The 19101-nt window shown below is 41.3% G+C and overlaps 1 protein-coding gene across 16 annotated transcripts in view; it reads left to right on the top strand.

Moving 5' to 3' along the window:
- The window catches only part of Tcf4 (transcription factor 4), a 339325-nt gene that overhangs the window by 296265 nt on the left and 23959 nt on the right, over window positions 1–19101 (top strand). For all 16 annotated transcript variants that reach the window (XM_060377099.1, XM_060377094.1, XM_060377098.1 and 13 more), the window contains 4 exons: window positions 6393–6460; window positions 7854–7932; window positions 10328–10404; window positions 12985–13188. In XM_060377099.1, the coding sequence (XP_060233082.1) occupies window positions 6393–6460; window positions 7854–7932; window positions 10328–10404; window positions 12985–13188 (428 nt within the window). The remainder of the gene's footprint in view (window positions 1–6392; window positions 6461–7853; window positions 7933–10327; window positions 10405–12984; window positions 13189–19101) is intronic.

The following is a 19101-nucleotide window of genomic DNA, read 5'->3' as shown; positions in this document are numbered from 1 at the left end:
GGCTTAGTTGCCCAGTACAGTGAGAATAAGGCTTGCTTGCTTTAGAGGGCCCTCTCACCATCAGCTCATGGACAATTGGCAGTCTCCTGATCGGGGTAGAGGGATTGTTGAGTCCTACAAACGAAAAGCCCAGCTGCATACTAAAATTGAACTTAGCCTTATGTGTGTAAGCCTCCCGGTCCTGGTAAATGTCCACATAATTGTAAAGGACTCCAATTTAAAAAGGAAAATATGAAACTTTCAGAGCCCAGACAGGATTTTTAGGAAACTTAACTATAATAAATTATCTTATAAGAGTTAATATTCTTGTCAAAAATTCATTAGAAAAATAATAAAAAAGTATCATAATTTTAAAATAGTCTTTTAGAAAATAAGTAGGTCTGGTAATTGAGCCTTACAGAGAAAAAATACCCTTATTAAATTTGCATAAATACATAAGTTACTTTAAGGGAGAAAGTTCTTGAATATTCTAGTATGCTCTGCCTTAAAATAATGTACTCTCCAATTCCTTGTATACAAATGCAGAGGAAAATTGAAGTCCGGTTAGAAGGCTTATTCTCATGGAGTTCTGGTACTCACATGTCTTCGTGTAACATTCTCTTCGGCTTTGGTTTGGTGTTTGGAAGGAGGCAGTGATGGCAGCGTGTCTGCAGAACATGAAGAGAAGCATTCCCTTCTGATGTCAGTGTGCTTCCCTAACAAACAGTGCGGGCTAATGGGATACAGCTGTAGACTCTTGAAAATATTTGGCCTATACTCACTCATTCCGAAATGCAGGAAATAAAGAAATACTACATTGCCTGTATCTGAAAGAACAAACAGGGCTAATTAAATAATTGGTAAATAAGGAACACATAGCCTGACACATGTTTGAGATTACACACATGATCCTGTAGGGGAAAAAAAAAATGTAAGAGCACTAATGTTGTAAGAATGGGTCCGAGCAGTAACACATGGACAGCCCAGTCTTCAAGTTTTCTTGGCACAAAGTTGCAAGGCACTGCATTCCCTCCAGAACATGGCATTGACGTCTGAGGAGGCTTTCGGGATTCAGGAGGCTGTCCTGTGTCTCAGTATTGTGTGATGATATTTTACCGTGGTTGTCAGCCATTATCCTAAACTAACTGTGGACCTTCACGGTGTCTGTGGTATAAGACATGAGCTCCAGAACATTAAGAGGCAGTCTCTCTGGGCCTGTACCTCATTTCTTGTCCCTTTGCTGCATTCCAAAGATGGAAAGGTTGGGGCTCAATTAGGTTGGATCGCCTAGGTTAGGGGGTCATTTGCCATTTCTCTTGCTGAAACTACTGACCTTATTGCCAGGGCTTTGGGGAAAAAAAAAACAAAAACAACTTATGAGATTTTTAATGACATAACCATTCATGGTATGGCGTATGGTCCATTCCTGTTCTTTTTAGCAAATACCAGCACATTCTGGAGATTACATTAGCCATTTCTGAATTGGAAGGGTCTCAGAGGCACCATGGGATAAATGGGGTTAATAGGGCACAGCATGGTAGCTCAGCTGGTTTAGTGCCTGGGGCAAGGTGAGAGCTGACCAGGGACCTTTAGGAAGTCACTTGCCTTCTGAGCACTTCTGTTTCATCCCTAAATACCCTTTCAGCACCAGGCAGCTGGCTTGTGTCAGAAGTAGGGTCCAGATCCCCTTGATCCAGATATGCACACAGAGGAAGTTCCTAGATGCCAGCTGCTGGGAACAAAGATGTCCATGGGACAGTGCACCGTGCGGCACTATCCTACCTCCTTCCTTCCTGAAAAGTTAGCCCTTTGCTGGTCAAGAGGGAGGGAACCTTCTGCTGTAGGACGGGCCAGGGAGGTTCCAAGTCTGAGACGCACTCAGCAATGTGCAGCCTCTATCGGGAGTCACCATCTGTGTACATTGACAGCTTTGCGCTTTGAGATTCGGGGCCACCTATCCTCCCTGTCCCTCACAGGGAATGGGGCATAAAACAGCATAATGTTTTATAATAACCACTGTTGTTTTATTGGTCTTTAAGTGGCCTGTCTTCTGAGTGCGGGAGGAAAAAAAAAATGGTGTTTCCCAAGTTTTGAAACCTCAAACCAAATAGTGTTGAAGGGACAGGCTACTAAGTTTGATTTAATATACCACATGTTAAAGATTATTCCGAAATATCTATCTGGTTCATGAATTAATCTGCCTTTGCGACTTTCACTCCTCTTGACATGTCTGTGTGACATGAAGCATGTTGGGATGTGGCTTTCTAGTAGAAACATTTCATCCTTTTTCCCTAGAGGGCTTGGTTTCATAGTCATTTTTTTATTATTATTAAACTAGTCACATAATATCCAGTCCTTGTTTTATGAGGATCATGAGCCTTCCGATGAATTTTGGGTGATGACCAGGCACAGACTGAAGAGTAGAGATACATTTTATCCAGCAGTGTCAGGCCCGTAGTTACAAAGACCACCAATGGAGAGCAATAAATGAGTCTGATTTAAGCCTTTCCACCAGTTCCTGCACACAGTCAGGAGGCCTACCTTCCCCCACGAATGTTTGGAACCCTCCCCACGTGGCGTTTGTATATCACGGCCCGTGTTGGAGGTTCTTCTGAGAGTCTTGGAGGAGTGTTGGCAATGTTCCACTTTACAGTCATCTTTGTGGAGAAACTCATGGCGCTGCTATGCTTCTCCTTAGCACTTTAATGACATGAGGGTCACTGAGCACAGCCCAGAGGAGCCTCATCTCAAAGCAGTCCTTCTCGGGGGAGCACGCCGGATTGCACTTCCTCTGCCTTTGATGTCCTCTGCTCTCTGTCTCAGGTTATGGGTGTGCAATAAAGGAGAAACATATTTTCCAGGTTCCCGTTCTCAGGGCTGGTCCCCCGGCACTGCTGGTCTTGGTATTTTGTTTGGGGCGTGTGCTGATGGGAATCGCCATTTCCCCAAAGCGGAGACAAACACAGGGTGGTCCACCACTGCGCACAGGATATGAAACCTTGGTGCGCTTCATCTAGCCAGCAGCAGCACCTGGGCGTGAGACCTCTGAGCCCCTGAGTGGCCAGCGGGATCAAACCCACCTACCAAGTTACAAAGCTTTTCATAATTGTTCATCTTCCACCCGTGTTTATGTTGTACTTCTACTTAGAAGCTGGGTTTTTATGTTTTGTCTTTTTGTCTGTTTGAGCAAAAGAAACTGATTAGAACCAAAGTAAAGTAAATTGGAAAACACATAAAGACAATGAATTTCATATTTATTTCTGTCACATGGACATTAGAGACTTCTAATAATATATATTGACAAAACCGAGGTACTAAAATAGTACTGAAGTCTTAATGTACTGAAGCTTGAAAGGTGGATTTGATATGTGTTTTGCTAAGCCTGACCTACTTTTTAGTACCAAAACCAAATATTATTCCATTTGAGAATTAAAGATGTATCTTCTTTCTAATTCTGTGTGTCCTTTTATATATTGGTTACACAAATAAAAAAAGACATCTTTAAGAGAGACCAATCTCATTTTGAAAAAGTGTCCCTTCCGTGTTTCCTGGAACAGAACAAAAGGCATGCCCAGTGAAACAGTAGACCGGCCCCAGTAAACTGCTTTGAAACTTAAGCCTTTGGGTTGAGCTGTCCAGCTCTTGTAAGGTAAAATGGCTTCAAGTTAAAAAATAGTCCGTTCTTATCAGTGGCTTGCATGAATAGCCTTTGTAGTTTTCTGAAACATTTTTATGACCAGATGAGGTAAGGAGTTGATTCTATTTTTGATTCAGCTTCCTGAGTCTTAATATCTCTTTGTATAAAGAAGACACTAATAGCTTAGTTTAAAAGACTCAGTGCTGTAAAACAAAAATCACACTGGGGCTGGAGTGTTGGCTCAGGGCTGAGCCCTTTTGTTGTTCTTGTGAAGACACAGATTCAATTCTCAAAACCTACATGGTGGCTCACAGCCATCTCTAACTCCAGTCCCAGAAGACCCAAAGCCTCCTTCTGACCTTCCTGGGCAGCAGGCACGAATGTGGCGCACATGAATTACACAGACAAAATGCTCATACACATAAAATAATAAAATAAATAAGTCTAAAATATTTTTAATCACACTAAGAGTATCCTCTCTTTAACAGTGTCATTTTATGTGATACATAATTTACTTTGTGGATGTCCTTAGAATATGTTTATTGGTCTTTCAAGTATTTCTGTTTCGTACCTTGAAAATAAATAGATGGAAGGATAGGGTTTTTTTTTTTAATTTATAATCTTCCTTTAAAATTGTTCAAAAGAAGAGTAAATCTTCTGAAAGCTACTGCTATAGCAACTTTTTTTTTTGATGAGTTCTTGTTATTTTTTTGTGGTTTTTTTTTTTACATTTTTATTTATTTATTACAATTTATTCATTTTGTATCCCAGGTGTAGCCCCCTCTCTTCTCCCCTCCCAATTCCACCCTCTCTCCCTGTTCTCCCCCTATACTCCTCTTCTAGTCCACTGATAGGGGAGGTCCTCCTCCCCTTCTCTCTGACCCTAGTATATCAGGTTTCATCAGGACTGGCTGCATTGTCCTCCTCTCTGGACTGGTAAGGGTGCTCCCCCCTCAGGGGGAGGTGATCAAAGAGCCATCCACTGAGTTCATATCAGAGACAGCCCCTGTTCCCCTTACTAGGGAACCCACTTGGAGACTGAGCTGCCATGGGCTACATCTGTGCAGGGTTTCTCTTGTTACCTTTTTGTTTAGGTTCTTGGTTAGAAAATGTGGTTTTTTGTTTGTTTGTTTTTCACCAGTGTTTCTCTGAGCATTCACTTCATGGAGATCTATATACAGTTCAGGCAGATATCACAATTTATTTTGACTGCAATCTCCATTTAAACATGTAATAATGAAAAGATAATATTGCTTAATAAAAAAAGATAATCACTTCCACAGATAATGTAATAATATGTATTAATGGGTTGTATTGTCTGTGTCTTTAAATCTTTACCAGTCATTTTAGAAACACTTAGTTATTTCTAAAGCTCTGTAATACAGAAGTCCCCATTTTCACACTACTAGTAATTTCAGCGGTTTTTACCTTAAATATTTTAATGACTTGATACCTTTCTAAGTTGTTTTTATTTGTCCAGTTCTATGATAACCAGACACATGCCCTGAGAATTTACCCACACCTTCAATCTAGAATATTCATACAACTTATCTACATCATACATTTGTAATAGGGGAAAAAAGAGGTGTTTTTTTTTTTTTTTTTGTTTCTTTGTTTTTTGTTTTTTGTTTTTTGTTTTTTTTCTCTGAAGAAGAAAAATGTGTATTTTGTCATTCAGGTGGCACCTTTCAGGAGCAAGCAACTGAGTCTGTGTGGGTTGTGTGGTAAAGCATGTGTAAGAGATCACTGAGCTGGCATACCCAGCATGCAAATGTATGAAAGTCACAATCATACTGTGGCTACACTAAGTAGAGGTCCAGAGCATGAAGGTAGGAACCAGAAAAGCTCTGGATTTGACCACTGGAGTCATGCTCATATACTACCTCATGTCTAGAAGAAGATGGTACAAGTTGTTTAGCTAAAAGTGTCTCCTGTTCAAAAAGAAGACTGGGGAATTTAAACGTCATTATAAGTGTGCAAAGAAACTTTGGTTGAATTCATCAGTTGACTTAATGTTTCCTACTAGAACACTAATAGCCTATCCTAAAGTCCTGTTTGCTTAGTGTTGAGCTACTAGTAAAGGTACCATTCCCAAGCCTAGTCAGTGTGTCAGTGAAAAGCTTTTATAACAACCCCCGTTTCACCACATGGTTCTAGTGGAAAAAATGGAGTTCAGCAAAGAAGTTGGTTGTATTACATACTGTAACATTTGCATTATTATTAATAGTACCTTTTGTTTTATATATGGAATGTACACTTAAAATAATAAAAATATTCTTTCTCTTCATTAGCAAGACAACTGTGTGACACTAAGATGAATGCCCCATTTTGCTGTCGATCAAATTTTTCTGTATTTGAAAATTGGTGTACATTATTCATGAAGATAATTCAGTGATGTGTAAAAAAACTACGTTGGACTTTGAGGACATTTAGGGTCCTGCAAGTGACTAACTTTCCTTAGTGATGATGAGCACCAAGTCCTGGCGTGGTGCCTGTCACCAGCAACTACTCCTCAGCAACTGGGAGGAAGTAATAGCAGGGGAAACACTTTGTCTTCAAATCAAGGTGTCAGGTTTATATTTTATCTGCAAAAAAAAAAAAAGTAACATGAATATATTTGACATCTACCTCAGCAAACAAATTAATGCTAATTAAAGATTAATGTGTTGTAATTAGCATTAAAAATGCAATTAAGTTGTGAGTAAATGGACCAGGAATAGAAAACGGTGAGATGTCTCACTGCCTGGTTTTCATATTCTGTCTTTTGTTTTTGCAGCAAACAGAGGAACTGGGGCAGCAGGCAGTTCCCAGACTGGAGACGCTCTGGGAAAAGCCCTGGCTTCGGTGAGGAAATATTGACTTTGGACCCCACAGGCACCGCCTGTAGCAGGGTGAACTTTAATCAGAAGTGGACATATGGAATTTTAGAAAATAAATGCAAATAGCTTTGATTAGGGGGGCTGGGGGGCAAGGATCACTGAGACTTTGAGGGAAAGCTCTCTTACCTCCTCTGGCTAGCCTAGTTCATCTGATTCCGCCCCTGTGCTTAGCACTTTCAGTGAGGGTCTGGAGATATTTCTGGGCCTTTTCGGCTCAGAGATGTGTGTGTGTGTGTGTGTGTGTGTGTGTGTGTGTGTGTGTATTATAAACATTCATTGGCTAGCTAAAATGGAGTCTTCAAGAATCAGTTTCAAGACAGTTTGGAAAAGTTACCTGGAAGAATATGACAACTCAAGTTCACTAGGGACCTGTCACTTCCTTGGCTCCTGAGGGACGTAATTTCTCTGCTTTGTCCACCCACTGCCAGTAAACTGGAGCTGAATAATCCCTGTGTACTGCCTAGTGACAAAACAGCATTCCTTATTCATTCAGGGAGAGCACTGTTCTTGCATTGTCTTCAAAGACTAACCCTGAGCCTGAGTGTTTACACTTGTAAGAGGGAATCTGTTCTCCTACAATGTGTGTCTTTGGTTGCTTTTTCCCTCCCATGGTGAACACAAATCAAGTTCAGCTAATGTCAGCCTTGAGTCCTAAGTGAAAGTACCTATTTAACCTGGGCTCTTTTGTGTCCTGCTCTCAAGTGCTCTAATTTACAGTAGACATAATACTATCTAGCTCCTTGTTTTATGGAGAAAGAAAGGAAAATTAGAAAGCAGTATCTCTGTGGCTTGTCCACAGTTAGTTCTGGGTGGGAAAAGAGGTGGCCTTGAAGCTGGCTGACCCCAGTTTTTGTCAGGCATCACCACAGTACTTCACTTGAAAAGAAATTTTTAATTTTTATTTTTTTTCACAATTTATTCATTATATATCCCAATTGAAGCTCCCTTCTGTCAACTCCCCCCAGTCTCCCCATCCCTCCCTCCTCCCCTTCCCCTAGTCTACTGAAAGGGGGAGTTCTCCACTATTGCCATCTGCCCATAGCTTGTTAAGTCATCAGGACTGCCCAGATCCTCTTCCTCCATGGCATGGCAAGACTGCATCGTCAATGCAAGTGAACAGTTAACTGAGTTCATGATAGAGTCAGCCCCTGATCCCCTCCCTCAGAGACCCACATGGAGACTGAGCTGCTTTTAATTGCTGCATTTTTTTTTTCATTTTAGAATGTAGATAGTGCAGTTAAATGCTGCATGCATTTTGTGACTTGTGGGTTTTAAATGAACTGCAGGGAGACTTTTGTTGTTTAAAATGTGTGTATTCAAAATAAATGAGAATTTCTTTTCCTCTCCACTGTTTGAAGATCTATTCTCCAGATCACACGAACAACAGCTTTTCATCTAACCCTTCGACTCCTGTCGGCTCCCCTCCTTCGCTCTCAGGTACCGTATTCTAAATTCCATCTTGAGGTCATAGCAGCTTACAGAGAACAACTCCTACACTCCCTTTGCCTACAGAGGTCGCAAAACAGCATGCCCATACACAAATAATATGGGATGCGTGACAGAAATTATAATCTGAGGGTACATTTGTATCCATTTAAAAAAATTACGAGAAAAAGCATTTCTTAAACTTTTCTTAGTTGTACAAATGTTCAAAAGCTGAACCATGTATTCCAACAAAATTTCTCAAAAAATGCCTAATGCAGTCATAAATATCTACCACTTAATTACCAAGTATAGGCATGTAAATGTTCATCCCTGAAGACATCTGAGCCTTCCCTAAATTGAAATATTTAGAGCAAAGTACAATTTTGTACATAAATTGTTATGCAATTGTGTGAGGTAAAGGGGATGTTTGTCTTTAAAATGTAATAAGTTACTACGGTATGTGGCTTCTAATCACATAATTACATACATGCAGTTACATAGGAAATCATTTCTCTTTTCCAAGGTATACTGGATCTTGCCTTGTCTTCAACCTTGCCTTGTCTGTGTTTTAGATCATTGAAAAGAAGGCAAGGTGTCTTACATACAAAGCTGTCCGTGTATTCCCGGCCTTACTGGAATTTACAGTAGATTTGCTTTATCTAAATCCTATACCAATGCTTGGGTGCAGCCCTCACATGAGTCCCTGTAAAGAGTCTACGAGGCAACGACTGCAGCGTAGACAGAATTTCGGCTTCTGTGCTATAGGGAGTTAGCAGAATAGGGTAATGACAGGATCAACTGGATCCTGAAGCGAGTAAATTCTGGGTTACCAAATCGAAACTGGGGAGAAGCAGAATGGTTTTGAGATGGTAACAGAACACCAGCGCCGCAGCTACCACCCTCCCCCACCCCACCACCCGGTCCGTCCATGGCACAAACGGAAAGGAAAGCTCAGTGTTCTCTTGTTCTGGCTTGGCACCGGATTCTTAGGCTCTGAAAAGAAATTGTCTCAAATATCAGTCTCCGGAACCAGAGGAGGATTGAGTACAAAGGTCTTGAGACAACAGGAGAGGAATGCAGAGGCAGGTGGAATGCCACATTGACCACTTCAAACAAAGCAGCTAGTTCGTGCTCTTGAGTGCGAGAGCAGCCAATGGCAAATGTCCTGGTTTTGCGCATGCGTGTACCAAAGCGAGAGAAGGCTGAGTGAGTTGCCAAGGCTGTGCCAGTAACAATAGGAGAGATGGGTGCTCAGGAGCCTGGTGCTCACGTCCTGCTGCCGCCCTGTATATGAGGACAGGGGCAGGAAGCACAGGCCTTCAGTGCGGCCTCGGGCTCAGCAACCTGCTGTAGGTAGAAGGGGTCTGAAGCCAGCCCAGTGAAGCCACTCTTTGGGGTCCTCATAATGGATTTTGGAAGACCACATGTTAGGAAGAAAGAACTTTTATGAAGACATAAATAAGGGGACAGATTGCTATTTTCACACTAACGGCTCTGTCCAAATTCTGTCAAGAAAAGTAATTGAACAAAATATCCTATTTTTATTTAGCATAAAAATACACAGGCATACCCAGAAAAGACAGGAAGAATAGATTTTAAATGTGCTGGCAGCACCGGGGCTGGGGATCTTGAGAGATCACAGTTTTTTTTGTGGGCTTTTTTTTTTTTTAATTTTCTGTTTTGAATTATGGACTTTATAAGTCTTCAAAGTGGATGTGAACTTTACAATTGGTTTCAATTTAAAAGTGATTTTTATTTTGTAAGTTGGATATAGGGAATATATATTCTGAAAGGCTTGTTAGAAAAAACTACTTAGCTCTTACTGTGAGGGAGTTTTACATCTTCTGCTTTGGTAAAGTGCTGTGAACTAACCTAATTTCCTCAGAGGTCTCTGAGGGGCCAAGTGAGAGTACGTGCAGAGCGTGCGCTCAGCACTGAGTTCGAGCCCCAGCACTAAAGTAAGTAGTAAGTAAATCAATGAGTAGTTTTCAAAGGTTTATGTCACCCTTTACAAGGGTGAAGTTTTTGTTTTGTTTTGTTTTTGCATCAAGGGAATTTTGGTTGAACACAGTCTGGCCTCCAGTGGCCTAGTCACCCCCTCCTCCTCAGTACCCGTGAAAGCACCGTGACCTTCCGATCTCCAGTGACAGAGAAGTTCTGCTAGCTAAAATTTAGACCCCATAAAATATTCCTTTTTACAGAGCAGCCAGAGGACACTGTGAGCCCATGAAAAGACTACATGTTTTACATTTGAAAGGTTCCCCCCTCCCGACCCCCAGATTTTCATCTGGGAAGATTAAGTGTATTTATCATATTGACTAATGAAAATCAGCACTGCTCCTTTTTTTAAGTATCGGTGGGTTTTAAGTGTGCACAGATCTGATTGTATTTCTCGTTTCAATATCAGCAGGCACAGCTGTTTGGTCTAGAAACGGAGGACAGGCTTCATCATCTCCTAATTATGAAGGACCCTTGCACTCTTTGGTATGTCGCATCTCCGATCTCACCACTCCCCAATCAGGTTTCCCCCCTTTTTTTGTCACTCTGATAGTCTTATTTTCACTAATCATTACTTAGTGTTGACCTTAGGAACACCAGCTCGTCGGAGCCAGAGTCAATAGGCTATGCTCATCTCTGTTTGGAGATGGTGACCTACATGCATCTAGCGTGGGAGCCCGGGCCTTTACAGTCCTAGGGCCTGATGAGAGATAAGGAGCCATCCTGGAAGCTGAGTAGAGTGCCCTGTTCCCTGCATCTTTGGGAGAAGCCTGGAGCAATGAACACCTAAGTGTGAGGGCTAGGATTCTTGACAATGCTATCTCCCTCCATCCTGCCTGCAAAATAATAGTAGGCCATTTCCTCCTAACCTCAAGCAAGAGGCCTACCTCGGTTGATGTCCTCATCTGGTGTGGTTCTTGTAGGGATCCAGCAATTTTACTTGTAAAGAAGTGAGTGTTCTTCTAGGGGAAGTAGTTGAACGTTTCCATAGGCTCAGTGCATATTATAAACACTCACAGGATGATTCAAAGTCTGGCACTTTTATCTTGCTCAGCTTAGGGTAGGTGGAGCTAGAATTATGCAAGAAACAGCCCCACACCATGCAGGTTTGCTGTGCACATGAGTCTAGTGGTAGGGAGCCCATTTGTCCCTCAGGATTGAATTATCTGCTTTCCCTTCATATTTTGAGATGAAACACTGAAGCAGTCATGAGTTTCCCTATCTCTACCCATATGAACCTGTCTGATTTAGGGACTATTGTCTTCCTTGTCAACTTACCTTTTAAAGAAAAACCTGTAGATGAGAATATATAGAATCTAGTTCTCTTCCTTCCTCATGCTCTTCCTTTCCTTTTAACCACGAAAGCCAACTGCACAGAGAGAAAACATACCCACTGCCCAGCTCTTTCATCTACAGACTACACCCAGATAGCTCAGTTGTTTTTAATACTTAACCTCCTCTACAGGCTATTCTTCATAGCCCAGTCTTCAAAACCAGGCTTTATTCAACTGTACAGCTGCAGGGGTTGAGGCATAGCTGTGAGCTACAGTTTTGGTTCCTTGTACATTCTGAGCACTCCCAGGGATTCATAAGTAGAGATCTCGGGAACTCTTAGCCAGGAAGCATGCCAGGAATATGATTCTTTTTTCATCCTTACATTGACCCAACTATCTACTATCATGCTGTCTTTTATAGATTGAAAACTGTAGACTCAGAGAAAGTTAGTAACGTTCCCTGGGTCAAATAAGTAGCAGAGCTGGTAGGCTTAGGGAGGTCATATAACTCCCAAGTCCACCAAATCAAAATGCTCTGTACCATAGACTAACTCTGTTAGACACACATTCTTGCTGTCAGTATAGAATAATTAGGAATTGCTTTTCTCCTGCAGTAGAGCTGGTACATCTGTTTGCACAATGCATTAGAAACCAAAGTAGACCATAATGCGTTCTAGTACAAAATAGCCCTAGATTTAAGTTGGAAGGAAGAAGGAAGGAAGGAAGGAAGGAAGGAAGGAAGGAAGGAAGGAAGGAAGGAAGGAAGGAAAGGGTGAACAAACACCTGGGTTCCAATCCTGACTACTACTCCTACTTGACAATACAACGCAGAGTAATTAATTCACTTAATTTTTGAGCCTTATTTTCATGTCTCTGTGGAAGGAGCATCCCTGACCTGTCTGTGAATATATGTCAAATGTGCACTGATGAGATGGTGTGTTTTAATGTGTACCCTGGCAAGCAATACTTGATGTTTATCAATCACAGTGAAAAATGAAGACATAACTGTGTTCTTTTTCTTACTGTTAGCCATGGTGTAGGCCTTATCTAGTTGAAGAAAACTAGGATCTAAGGTCGAAAATGGGGGGGAAAAAGATTGGCTTTTAATTGCACAAGGTAATGAGTTCGCTGCTGTCATATGGACTTTGAAATCAACTGTAGGTCCTGGGTAGGTGATCAAGCTAAATCTTTGTTATTCTTTAGTTTGGCGATTTCATGCCACTTTGGATGACAGAATTTTTAAGATATTTTTGATGTAATAATTTCTGAGCTTCTCCCTTACATACACACATGCAAGTTGATTTGCTGACAGATTGAAAAGTAGGGGAGAGGGTAAGCGGGTAAAGTTGTCTAAACCTTTACCTCTGACTTGAAGAAAATTTAATTCAAAGGGCAAAAACAGATCATCTTTCTGCTACTAATGTTTTACTCTTCAGTCAGTGCTTGCCAAAGTTCCACAAATTCAATGCATGTTTTCTTCTCTAATATAGATCTAAACTCTCTTTCAAGCTAATGTAGTTCAGTGTAGCATGTGCACATAATAATGTCCTCAAAGAACTATTGAATTTACTTTGTTCCTGAAAAATAACACTGTAACTAACATTAACATTTTCCACCAGTTTTCTAGGAAGGACATTATTTATTTTTATTATTGTTCTAAGGAAATAAACTTTATTGGAAACATATATCCCCCAACCCAAAGTGTGGTCTGCAGCAGTTCCGCATGCTGCTTGTGGAACCTGTGCGTGCATTTCAAACTAAATCAGCTTTCGCTTCATTGATAAACCAACAGCAAAGCAGAATTGAAGACCGTTTAGAAAGGCTGGACGATGCAATTCATGTTCTCCGGAATCACGCAGTGGGCCCATCCACAGCTGTGCCTGGTGGCCACGGGGACATGCATGGAATCATCGGACCCTCTCACAATGGAGCAATGGGTGGTCTGGGCTCAGGGTATGGAACTGGCCTTCTTTCAGCCAACAGACATTCACTCATGGTAAGTGATGATTCTGCTTATATGGAATTAGAATTGCAAGGGTAAATACTACTGCTACTATTTTTTTTAAAAAAAAAAAACTGGCTTTATAGAGATAGAATTCACTATATAAATAATTCACATATTGATAATATGTTTTAGGGTGTTCATAGTATTGTACAACCATCACAAGGTTCTAATTCTGGGCATTTTTTCCTCTTGTTAAAAAACAAAAAAGCCACACAACCATCAGTCATTCCCGACCTTCGTCACATTCCCTCAACTCTTGTCAATCACTAACCTACTTCCTCTCACTATAGATTCTGGACATTTCATTGACATGGAATTAAACTATTGGCCTTTTGGGTTAGCTTCTTTTCCTTTATCTTTTTTAAGGTTCATGTTTTACCATCTAACTAAAGTTTTATTTGCTTTTGTTGCCTTTATACGTAGCACATTACAGTCCCCGCTTACTGGGTGACAGATCCTAGACCTGCTTTCTTTCACTCTTTGACAGTTGCAAACAAACAGACAAAAAACACTCTTACGAGCAGTCATGCACAAGATTTTGAATGGACATGTGTTTTGCTTTGTTTTTTATTCCACATAAGTATTAGTAAGTTTCTGGATTACTGCTCCTCTTCTGAGTTCTTCATCTTTATAACTTTGATCAAAGCACACAAACTCTAAGTTCATGTTACATCCGTGATTGTCCAAATATGAGGATGGTTCAGTTTGGTTTCTCCTTAAGAAACCAAAAGGATGCCTCTTAGTCTCAGGTTCTGGGAGTAGAAATCACTTGTGTATTCGTCTTTTGGTGGCAGTCACAGAATGTTTATAAGGAAATATTAAGTGATAACAATTACCTGATAAATGGTATAGATTTCCCTTTATTGTTGATTTGGGTGTAATTCTGCTCCTTGCGTGTGCCTGATGGTTTGTAAACGTCCTAACGCCCTGCTTGACCCTTTGAGGGCTTACAGGTTGTTCAGGCCAAGTCTATTTTTCCCTTCTCACTGCAGCTTCTCTTACTTGGAGATGCTTCCAGAAGGAAATGTAAAATAACTGTGAGTCCTTGCACAGCTCTTCGAGTTCTTGTTCAACAGTATTCTTTTTTTTTTTTTTTTTTTTTTTTTTTTTTTTTTTTTGGTCCTTCTTCTGTTTCTCTTAATTGAAGGACTAAGGTGAAGAGTGCCATCCTGCACAGTATAGTAATGAAACCTGCAACCAATTAGAAACCAAAAATGTAGGTTTATAAATAGAAGCAATAAACTCACTTCTAAAATGTGGGAAGATATTTTTGAATGCCAATGTTAAGTTTTTTTCTTACTTTTTTCTTTATCTTGACCTCTACCCTAAAAATCCATCATTGAGTAAAAATTGTTTGTGTGTTCATTGGCGATTGCTAAAGAGTTTACAAAGAAAAGTCTAGATTTTAATTTAGCCTAGCCTTGGGTAATGTGTTAAACACTTGGGAAGCATTTAATATGAGATTTTCATTTGTACAGCTCTTTCTTTTTTTCAACTACAGTGTTTAAACAACACTGCTTTTAATTAAGAAATCTGGCTTTATTAAAATCCAGATCTGTGCCTTATAACCAGTTATGTATATCTGCTCTCAATCAAGAGAAAAATAGTCTAATTTCTGTAACTGCATTCACTTTGCATATGTTAGCCGGATGCGGCATGCACCCAAGACATTGATGTAGAAACTGTCTTTTCCATAAATATGTAGTTTGTTCTTAAATACCAGATGGAGGCTAAGTGGTTCTTTAATATAGTAAACTGTACATAAATGCTATTTGGAGTTATTTGACCTTTGAGTTGCCTCTTCTTTGAGTCTGATTCGGAGATGGGACAGGAGGGGGAGGAAAGTCAAAAAACACTAGACTTATTTTTGGAGAGGGGAAGTTGAACTGACCCCCAATGGAAAGAAAAGAGAGAATAGAATAGAACAAACTTCAAAAGGCAAATAATTGGCCAGTATTACACAGACACCTCCTGGGTGTGGTTGCCGGAATAGCGTATAGAAGAAATAAAGTTGCCGGCTTACTGATTTAAAAGGAAAGTTCCCCCTTACTCCTACCAGGCACTCTGGAGCCTGCAGACCATGGCCTATCTCCAGAGATGTGTATGTCGACAGCGCATGCCCTTTGAGTCCAATGGAGGGCTTGTCACCCTCCTCACTTCCTAGAAACTATGCAGCATGGCCCTAAACACCTAAATTCCTCATGTGTGTGAAATGTGGCATATCTTTTCTCAGTGCAAACCCATGTGAATTTTAAAACAAAAACCTAAGAACAAAGGAAATAGTTGGTGAATTTAGTCAGTCTGAAGTTAGTCTTTGACCATTTGACACATTCCACAATAAAAACGCTTGAGAGGAAGCAAAGCAGAAGAAAAGAAAAATCCCCCTTTCCTCCCCAACAACAACAACAAAATATTCAAGGAGGATACTGGTAATGTTTTCCACATTTGTATTTTAATACATGAAACAGGCTTTCAAACCTTAGCCAGCTGCAGGAAATAAAGTAGCAGTGGGAGGTATGTACAGGAAACAGGGCAGAATGGACTGGAAAGAGGCTGGCTCCCAGCTACACACCTTCCTTTGTTGTTCTCGAGTGGAAGTGAGGTGCAGAAACTTGAGACTCATCCCAAGGCTGGTTTTGTTTTGAGCAAATCTCCTTTCTTACCCTGCCTCATGATTCCTTCTGATTAAAGAACAGACAGCTTCAAATGGTCTTGACCTCCGCACTCCTCTTCCTTCCTTCCTTGCCTCCTAAAAATCAAAACAAAATGTCTTGATAACTTGGAAGATGATGTAAGCCTCTCTCTCCCTAGCGGCTTGACTCTGTGGTGGGGAAGACTGGTTGTGCCTCAGCCATTGTGTTATCTCATTTAATTGCTCACATATTGTACTTAGCTTTCTTTTTTTTTTTTAAGATTTATTTATTTATTTTATGTAAAAGAGTGCTCTATTTGCATGCGCACCTACGTGCCAGAAGAGGCCATCAGATCACATTACAGCTTTTGATTGATAAAATGTCTTCCTCGGTCTTTGGTAATTTACCAATGTTCAACACAGTGGAAGGGACTTTTTAGCTCCACTACAGCATGGAATTACACCACTGAAGTGAGTGGCAGCTGTGTGGGGCTTTCTAGATAACATTATTCGGCTGTGCTTTTCTCAAGAACTTTGAAGGAACTTCCACTGTCTGTAAGAATAGGCTCAACTCTGTAGCTCATCAGTCAAGAGCCTTGATTATTCACCTTATATTTAGCCAGTATATTTAGCCATTCCATAATGCAAAGACTCTCCAGCCAGACCAGCATGTGCACATTACCAGAACTGGCCCCAGTAGGTACTTTGTTTGCATATGTCCTGGGTTCATCCGCCCTGTCCATGTCTCTCTCTCTCTCTTCACCCATTATCAAGGTTCTGTCCTTGAGTGTGCCCCTGGTTACCTGTAGATAGACTCAGCAATGCTCTATCTATTCCCAGGGTGTAGTTGCTGCGGTTTCAGTTCCTTTTTAAGTAAATTCTGCTTGCTCATTTCAAGAACATTTAGCTGTGGTAACTGGTGTCAGTTATGGTCTGTAGTCTCGAGGGGGCTCACAAACTAGTTGGAAAAAAAAAAAAAACCCGACTGTCTTTAAACAGATTGCTTTCCGGTCTACAAGCCCCTATAAGAAAGCAGGGACTCTTACCTAGAAGGGGCAGACTTTGTGATCTGGTGATCAGCTGCTGTAGGAGAAATGCCCCGGGTGCTGCTGTGTATGAAGCCCAGCACTTTGCCCATGCCAGGCAGGTGCACTGCCACCAAGCTACAGCCCTGCCTTCAGCCCCCCCCTCCTTTTTTCTTTCTTTTCTTTTCTTTTTAACATTTGAAGTAGGGTTTCCTTATTGTACTCAGGTTTTCCTTGAGTTTACTCTATAGCTCAAGATGTCTTTCCACTCTCAAATCGTCCTGTTCCAGCCTCCCCATTAACAAGGCTGACAAGGTTAGACCATAGGACCTAATAGTAGCAGTCTCCTAAGAGCTGTGGCTGATGGCACCTCTTGAGACTTGTCTCCTATGCCTATCCTACCTGGCATCCCACAGGCCTCCACATTGGACCCCTCCCCACAGGTTGGATTGAGGAACACAGTGTAGAAACCACTGGTGCAAAGAAATCTTAGGTCTGTTTCCTTCTTTCCGGTGTTTATTTTTGATTAAATATATATATATATATATTTTATTCAATGAACTCATGTCAAGGGAGCAGTAATCTTTCCTTAGTTGACATGGAGCATGTAGGAACTTAGAGGACACAAGACTTCCTAGATAAATAATGTACTTCCACTTGCATAGTTGAGCTTGGATCATTGAACTTTAGATTCTGAAAGTGGCTCAAAAGTCAGCCCATTGCCATTGTTTTGCTACTGAAGTCTGAGACCTAGAAAGGGGAAGTAATTCAACCATCCTTGCTGCACTAGTTAGTGGTTGAGCTAGGATTAAAAACAGACAGACAAGCCAGCAACGGCACCAACATTTAAACAAAAATACACTGGTGTGAGACCCAGTGTATGTTAGACCTTGTATGTGCTTGGCAAGTATTCTACCACTGAGCTATCGGATATAGGTGGTCCTAGAATCCTTTCTACACATCCTGTACAGCACACCGTACCCCCAGGCTTTCAAAATTATGAATGGTATTAAACCACTCTATTGCTCGTGCTTAGGTAATGAATTCGATCACACTCTTCAGTTATCCCTGGAGTGTCTAGAGGGAGCAGCTCTTTATCTCTGTCCGTCATACTGAGCTGCAACATAGAGCATACGCATTGGCCACTCTCACTCTCCTGCCTGGATAGCATTTCCTGGCTGTCCATCATGGCGGACACAGACATTCGCACTTTTGCCTGACAAATGGTGAGCGGAGGCTTCAGCACCTTCAGTCTCTGCCCATTGTGACTCCATAAAGTTCTACGTGTGCTTAGGCACATGCCTCATGTGTGTGCAGTCATTACTATAGGGAGTTGAAGATCATCTCTATCCTAAACCCCTTTATAAATTACTTGCCAAAATGTCGACTAGCCTTTTTCCCCTCCATAAGGCCTGTTTCTATCAACGGGTTGTAAATTTTACCTCTGCCCAGCCCAGTTCTGCCTCTCTATACAATGATTTTTCTGTCCACTAGAATTGCTCCCATGTCCAACCCAATACACACAAGAGAGACTTTTAGTGTTTGTAGAGTCTATTTAGGGTTTTTTGTTGTTGTTGTTGTTCTTAAAAATCAGCATCTATAGCTTTAAATATTAGCCTAAAACTGAAACCCTGGACCCCTCTCAACAGCCCCACTAGTTTACAGTGCTGACATATACTGACCCCCTAGTGAACCCATAAGCGAGCGTCTATGCCAACTCTGCCCTGGTGTACTTAGTGTTTGAATGGCGTATTTCACCCTTCCATTCGTCTCCCGTCTGTAGGTGTACCGTATGTGCTCAGTTATATCCTCTGCCAGCTCTACAGTTGGCAAATGTGATGGGTCCCTTAAAGTCCACATCAAAGCCACTAATAAAAATGTTGGCCAGGGAAGGTCATAGACCGAAAAGCCCTAAGGCTCAAGAGAGCGTTCATTCTCCCACACTCGTCCCTGTTCCTGGATTTTTTCTGTCACAGCTAGCTCTGTCCCCTAATTCTGTTCATGGAGCTGCTGCTGTTGTGCGGGTGCAGACATGCAAAGGCCCCTGTGAGTGAGGAAATGGGGTTTGTCTAGAGGAACTTGTTGTTGGTTCCGGAGGTCACTGCTGTCCTGCAGAGCACATGCTATGGCGCCCACGAAGCATCGTCCTTATCTTTAAAATCGGGATAGTGGCCCGCCTCCCACCTTTCCCTGTCTCTTCTAACCTCCTGGATTATCAAATATCCCTGAGCAGATTAGTAACCTCAA

This window comes from Meriones unguiculatus, chromosome 2, assembly GCF_030254825.1.
Source record: "Meriones unguiculatus strain TT.TT164.6M chromosome 2, Bangor_MerUng_6.1, whole genome shotgun sequence".
Classification (NCBI taxonomy): Eukaryota; Metazoa; Chordata; class Mammalia; order Rodentia; family Muridae; genus Meriones; species Meriones unguiculatus.
The sequence above is the reverse complement of the archived record's forward strand: the minus strand, read 5'-3'. Positions and strand labels throughout refer to the sequence as shown.